Below are 7331 nucleotides of genomic sequence, written 5' to 3' on the forward strand. Positions count from 1 at the left end.
GTCGTTTATATTATATCTTTTCTTTTGATCCGGTTTTTCGGCTTCTAACAACGGCCGAATTGGTAGGGACGGTTCTGCAAAACCGTGCGCAAGTCTGCTTCGTTTTCTAAACAAAACTGGAAGCAGCCATTACCCAGATCCGAACCTGAGGTGCGACCCACCAGGTCCCATCGTTTTGGAAGGTACGGCAAGACCGCAGCCATCTGTTGCTCTCGGGGGTTCGTTAGTCGACCGCAGCCATCTGTTGCTCTCGGGCGTTATCCTTGATGAGCTCTGAAGGGTCGAAATCAGGGGCTCTGATACGGATACGCGGTTGTTCAGAATACTGGCGGGAGATAGATTTACCCTTCTCTTCTGCTGTGAAGCGAGGCATCGTTGTTGAAGAGTAGAAACAGAGGGAGGATGAGGTCGTAAGGCAGCAGAGGTGTAACTTGACGAAAGGACCAGCGGGGTAAAGAAAACGAAGCGAGTCTCTGTATCGAGTTGAAGAAGCGAAAACGGAAGACGTAACAGTAGCGTGGGTGGTGATAACAGAGGAAAAGATTCACAGATAACCACTAAGAGGAGTTTTAGTCGACTCTATCCTTGGTTTTCAGAAGGTAGCAAGAGACATTGCCGCCCCGAGCCGAACGACCACGTGTTGCAGACCGAGGTTACTGTGTTCCATAGCCGGAGAAGACATCGTCGCCGGCGGGAGACCGCCGAAAAGACACTACGAAGTCTCTTTTCAGATTTTGAAAACTAAAAGAAGAAAGAAAAACAAGGTTGGTGCGATTGCAGAGCTGGGATCAGAAGTCAACTTTCCTAAACAGGCAAATAACCGGCGGACAAAGGGGAGTTAGACTTCAATATCCAGCGTGCAAAGATTGCATTGGGTTCCTGGGCAGAGAGCGTTTTTTCTAAATCTCATATATATATATATATATATATATATATATATATATATTTATTTATTTGTTTATATTTCAGCAATATTTTATACAAGAATGATTATCTTAAACATTATTTTTACAGTTTTATTATTTATAAAAATTTATAAATTTACATAAAAAGAATGCTTTATTGTTATTGTTTAAGGAAATCTAAAATATTTCTTTAAGTTACATTTTATACTTTAATATTATTAATTTACATAGTATATTGTTGGTATTTTATATTAATATAAATGAATAATCACTTTATACGTATTATTTACGTATCTTATATAGTATATAAGACGCCTAAACCCTAAACCGTAAACCATGATCCTGAAAAAAACTCGAAACCCTTACCCCTAATTCATATATTCAAGACCCTAAACTCAAAACGTAATGTAATTCAAAGTAAATCCTAAATCTTAAACCCTAAACTCAAAACCGTAAACCCTAAATCAAAAGAATAATTAAAAAATATGAGAAAAAAATTAAAGAAGAATAGCTACGACCCTTTACATAATGTATAGGACTCTTACTGATTTATATGCTGGTCTTAATATATTATGTCTACAATCATTATATACCTTGTGATACGATATTTTTCAGGGTTAGTATTAATTTATTGTACTGCTACACTCTTCTTGCTCGCTGCGAACCGGACGACTCCGGAGCTTCAAGACGCTCTATCTATGAGATTGCTACGAGGATTGGAGCTTGATGAGACAGTGATTTCGTGGAGAAAGGAAGGTCACAACGAGGAGATGGAGACCTGAGGCCACGGAAGAAGCTTGGTCGTGGTGTATACATATTGTACAATTGACTTAAATAAGCTTAATTACGTAAAAATATGTATACATATTGTACAATTGACTTAAACATAATTACGTAAGTAGGGTTTAGTGTTTCATTTAAGCTTAAATAAAATTAGATTTAAATTAATTGAGATAAATTCTTCGGTGTACGTTATTTATATTAATTGAGATAAGCTTATCGATTTATAGGCTGGTCTTAATTAGATTTAAATTAATTGAGATAAGCTTATCGATTTATAGGCTGGTCTTAATATATTACGTCTACGATCAATATACACCTTGTGATACGATATTTTTCAAGGTTAGTATTAATTTATTGTACTGCCACACTCTTATTGTTATTCAATACACAATATTATTGTTATTCAGTCACCTTTATTGTCTTATTACTCTCCAAAGTCCTAAATTAAATATTTTATATTCTGACCCCTATACAATAAACTCTATATCTTAAAATCAAAGTGACACTTTGAGACTATCGTAACTCCAAAAATGTAAACCCAAAATTCAAAAACTAAACCAAACACTAAAACCTAAACCCTACACCTTGAAAACTATATACTAACTCTAAACCAGACATTAGACCACAAACCCTAAAATTCAAACCATTTAGTAAATAAATATAATCAGACAACTAAACAAATGCTTGAAAACGTATTTAAATTCCTTATACTGAAAATGCATTGAACAATAAAAATTATTAATAAAGTTACAAAAATAAAATAATAATAATAGAATTTATTTACAACTATAAATGTACATAGGAGTGCGACAACGTGCTTCCTCCTCGGCGTCCTCAGCTCTCGTGGCCGTGCCTCATATCGAAGTGTACACCTAGAAGTGTACACCTCCAAGTGTACATGCGAGTGATGCATATCGGAGCGTGCATTGGTGTAGACACTCAGCTCTCGTCGTCGTGCCTCATATCAAGGGCAACAACAACAATGGCCAAGTTTCTCATAATTGCATATTTGGTGATTATTTGTTTTGCTTCTTTTCATTTTGGCCCTAGAATCTTATAACATACATATTTCTTTAGATTTGTGATCCAAGCTCTTAAAATGTGTCATCTAACCCATATTAATGAACATACATATACAATAAAAATATTTAAGTGCATCCAAAGAGATTAAAATGAAATAAAATGCAATATTAAATATCAATCATATATTCAACCTTATAATATATAATTTATAGACCCTAAACACTATATACTATATCATAATTCCTAAGCTAAACATTAAATTGTGTAAACATAAATATAACTTTTATTTCAATTGCAATAGAAAATTCTTATAAAAATCATAAGCTGTTAAATAAAATATATAATATTGGTTATTTTGTTTTATGGGAACATCTGAACTTGTTTGTCGTGAGGAGTCATCTTGAAAATCTCTTGCGCATCCCTTCTCATGTCTGATAAAGAAGTGTTAGATATGTTAAAACAGGCAAGTGAGATATTTTTACACACGAGGATGTTAGAGATTAGCATACCGAGTGATTCTAGCAATTTATCACACTCGTCAAGAATAAAAATGCCTCACATTCAAAAAATAAATGCCTCAATTTGAAAATAATATGGGATATAATGCACAATTAGAAATTTGGGACAGAGAAATGTACACCGAGAAGTGTACACCGAGAAATGTACACTGGGAAGTGTACATACCGAGAAATGTACACTGGGAAGTGTACACCGGAAGTGTACACCGAGAAGTGTACACCGAAAAATGTACATCGGGAAGTATCCACCGGGAAATGTACACCGAGAAGTGTACACCGGAAACGTACACTGGAGGTGTACATACGAGTGTGTACATTGGGATGTGTACACGGTACCGTACACTCTACTGTACACTGTAACTTTAATTTTGTTTGATTTATCTCAGTTAAATTCTAAAGCTTAAACAATATATATGTTTTGTAAATTTTGGGAAAAAAATAACATAAAACTTGACAATATATTAGAAAATGTTCATAACACACGAAGTAAAGTGACATCTAAGAGTCCCCATATTCTCAAAACCCCAATATACTACCTAAGGGATTATTGGACTGAGACACTGCGTCCTAGGATCAAATGTCCGGTTTGCCAGGCAAGAAGTTCCTCAAAATAAACTACAGTCCCCCAAAGATAGCTACAAATAATTGAAAATTACAGGACTTGTAAACCCAGATAGTATTGGACGTGGGACATTACATCTTGCATAAACTTCTTGCACACTGAGCGTATCTCTTTGCTGAGAGTTTCTGGGAAAATCATAACTTGTTTGTCGTTAGGAGTCATCTTGAAAATCTCTTGCATATCTCTTTTCATGTCTGATAAAGAAGTGTTAAATATGTTAAAACATGCAAATGAGATATTTTTATACACGAGGATGTTAGAGATCAGCATACCGAGTGATTCTAGCATTTTATCGCACTCGTCAAAAGTAAAAATGCCTCACATTAAAAAAAAAATGCCTCAATTTGAAAATAATATGCGCTATAATGCACACAAAGAAGTGTACACCGAAAAGTGTACCGGAAAGTGTACACCGAAAAGTGTACCGGGAAGTGTACACCGAGAAATGTACACCGGAAGCGTACACCAGAGGTATACATATGAATGCGTACATCGGGACGTGTACACCGTACCGTACACTCCACTGTACATTGTAACTTTAGTTTTGTTTGATTTATCTCGGTTAAATTAATTAATTTTAAATTTTAAATTTTAAATTAATTAACAATATTCTTCTATATCTTAAATTTAGTTTTGAATATAAATTTCCTTTCAATTGCAAAAGGAAAATTCTTATACAAATCCTAAGCTTTATAATTAAATATATAATGTGCCTAAAAATAGATAATATTCATTATTTTGTTTTATGTTATTTAGAACTAAACCGGTGGAATGTACGCTACAATGTGCCTAAATAGATAATATCCATAATAATCAAACAAAATTAAAGTTATCAGGTGTAAGGCTCAGACAACAACGAAGAGGAGGGTCAAAAGATATCAGATTCTTGTGACATGCGAACAATGTCACCCAGATACATTCCTGCTATCATCTTCTCAAATCCCTATATAAGAAAAATCACAAAATATCTTAATGCTTATTCATGATGCAATACCAAATGGAGAAAGGTAAGTTAAGCAAAGAGCCAAAGATTACCATATCATTTCGATTTGAACTCTCTGCATCCAAGTCAATGTCATATGAAGTCCTTGGCAGGTGTGAGGACCAAAAATTTCCCCACTCCATATTGACTACCAGAAACAGAATGAATGAACTAATCTTTTACATTCTGGGATCTAAAGTATGATAACTTGTTTCTGAGAATAGACCATGAGTTGATTTTTAGGACCATGCTTCTAGAAGGTGTAAGCAGACCCTGAGACTTGATTATAGCATCAGTTCGTTCCAAGTAACATGAATCACTACCTGTTCCAAACACAACTGTATCTGGATCATGATAATATCCAAGTGACAAGGCTCCGACAGTATCATTCACCTGCTCAAAAAATAAGAAAACTCCATAAAGAACTAAGAATCGTCTCATGATATTTTTCTATAGTTCAGCTAAGGCGTCAAAATGTTGTGACAGAGCACTTACAAGAGCCGCAACATGCATATGTAGGCCTGTTCTGTTCAGCGCTTCTTGTAGGCATTCAGCTATGTCTTTCCCAACCTATAAAAATAATGATTTCCAGGTTAGTTTATAAAATAAATTTGAGTGTACAAAATGTTAAAACTCCCACAAAATACCAAGAGATTAATTACATTGTCACAAAATTATAACCCAACTAATAAGGTCAAGTTCATGCACTCCTGTTAAGGCAAGAGTTATTTCAGGAAATCATATAACGTGTTAATAACATGTTCATCAAGTTAGTGCTGACGACTAAGAAACAATATCTGAAAACCAAGCCATGGGTTGCAGAGAATCTAAGAAGTAATGTAAGCATCATTTTACTAACCATTTCACTAATCTCAAAACCTTTGGTCCATTTGATGAGAACTCATAGAACTATGCTTGACAGGGAACGAAAACGTAAATGCAAGTTGCAACCCATAATAATGTAAGAATAGATGAAAACACTAGTCACCAAACTAACTTACTAAGAGATGAACTCTTTTGTTTAACCATCTCCAAAGCCTTCTCAACAGCAGGGTAATACGCTCTTTTTGTGGGAACATGATTCTTGCTAAGAACAGATACTACTAGAGACTCCCTTCGTAACCTCATCACAACAGAAGAAACCTGACACAAACAAAGTCCTCGTTAGTAAAAAGACCAACCAATAACTTAAAAGCAGACTTTGTTCTATGGTTAGCCTGAAGCATGGTCTCCTGAAGTGCTTCAGTAGCATTCTCCAGCGTCCAAGAGAGTTCATTGTCCCAAGCAAGAGTTGCAGCCAACATTGAGCTTCCCCCAAACTCATTAAACTAAACCTGTGCTTGTATCAGCCATTTACATATTAGCCAAACAAGTCTCCTCCTGTATAAAACCAATACTTTAAGGTTACCTGAGGTACTGCAAAGTAAAAAGCACCAAATGGTTCCCATTCCACAGAGATCTTTCCGTTGGGATCAAACCGCATCCCACCATAGGGGCACAGATCAGAGGCGACGAAGACGACAGAAACCTTCAAAATTGTTTAACCACTCAACAATTAGATCACAGAAAAGCAAAAAAAAACTCCTAATCATCATGAGAGAAGCGATCAAGGTCACGGAAGAACACTGCGGATCCGATCCCGGTGACGCTAACCAGATCACGATCTGAAGAGCCTCTTCCGTTTCCGTTCTCCAGATCATGATCTGAAGAACAAATAATAATTGTTTTGTTGTTTTTGGAGAAGAGAGAAACAATAACGGGCAAGAAAAAATTGTCTCGGTGAAAACAGTTTCTCACGTGTGAAAACAATTGAAAGCAGATAATGACAATTCTGTGAATATGTTATTTGTGTTATAAATCAATTCATGGATGTGTTATAAATCAATTCATGGATGTCCATAACCGGCCCGGTCCATAACCGACCTATACACTTAGAGAGAGAGACGGCCATGACCTTAGGAGAGAGAGAGAGAGGCCGTTTATGCTTTGGAGAAAAAGAAACTCTATTTCTTTTCCTTGTAATTGTTATCTTTCCATTATTATGTATTAATAGTTTTCCTAATCCTTGTTGGTTTAGGTTTTTGGATACTTTCATTTTCTATGACTTGTAATCCTTATATAAAGAAACCCATGTTATGATTAATAAAACACAGAACTATTCAGTCTTCAATCTTCTAATTACAACACGTTATCAGCACGATTGTCCTCTGCAATCTAAGCTAAAATCGCCAATCCCTTAAACCTAACCTAGCCGGCGACTTTAACCTAATCCCGACGAACCCTAATTCGTCCTAGCTCGCGTTCCAGCTCGTCAGCAACCGATCAGCTCCATCCCTAAGGTGTTCCTGATCCTAGACGACCTCAGCTTCCGTTCGCATCACAGCCAGCTCATGTTCCCGATCAACCAGCTCGTAATCCCGATCAGCCGCTTGCAAACCCGATAGGAAGCAGCTCGCGAACCCGATAGGAAGCAGACGCGTCCCGTCCCGTTCAGCTCG

General features: G+C 36.2%; 1 protein-coding gene across 3 annotated transcripts; it reads right to left on the minus strand.

The window, feature by feature from the left end:
• Positions 1–4575: 4575 nt before the first annotated feature.
• Positions 4576–6601, minus strand: LOC106321262 (hexokinase-3-like). Of its 3 annotated transcripts, none has more exons than XM_013759566.1 (7): positions 6242–6601; positions 5835–6167; positions 5693–5742; positions 5329–5403; positions 5080–5226; positions 4887–4981; positions 4576–4794 (listed from the first exon to the last, which is right to left on the minus strand). In XM_013759566.1, the coding sequence occupies exons 3-7, from the start codon at positions 5693–5695 to the stop codon at positions 4779–4781; spliced, it is 336 nt and encodes a 111-aa protein (XP_013615020.1). In that variant the 5' UTR covers positions 5696–5742; positions 5835–6167; positions 6242–6601; the 3' UTR covers positions 4576–4778. The 3 variants fall into 3 exon arrangements, with proteins under 3 accessions (XP_013615020.1, XP_013615019.1, XP_013615018.1); XM_013759565.1 differs by lacking the exon at positions 5693–5742 and having other exon boundaries at positions 5835–5976; positions 6051–6167; positions 6242–6599; XM_013759564.1 differs by lacking the exon at positions 5693–5742 and having other exon boundaries at positions 6242–6598.
• Positions 6602–7331: the final 730 nt, after the last annotated feature.

This window comes from Brassica oleracea, unplaced genomic scaffold (genome assembly GCF_000695525.1).
Source record: "Brassica oleracea var. oleracea cultivar TO1000 unplaced genomic scaffold, BOL UnpScaffold01362, whole genome shotgun sequence".
Classification (NCBI taxonomy): Eukaryota; Viridiplantae; Streptophyta; class Magnoliopsida; order Brassicales; family Brassicaceae; genus Brassica; species Brassica oleracea.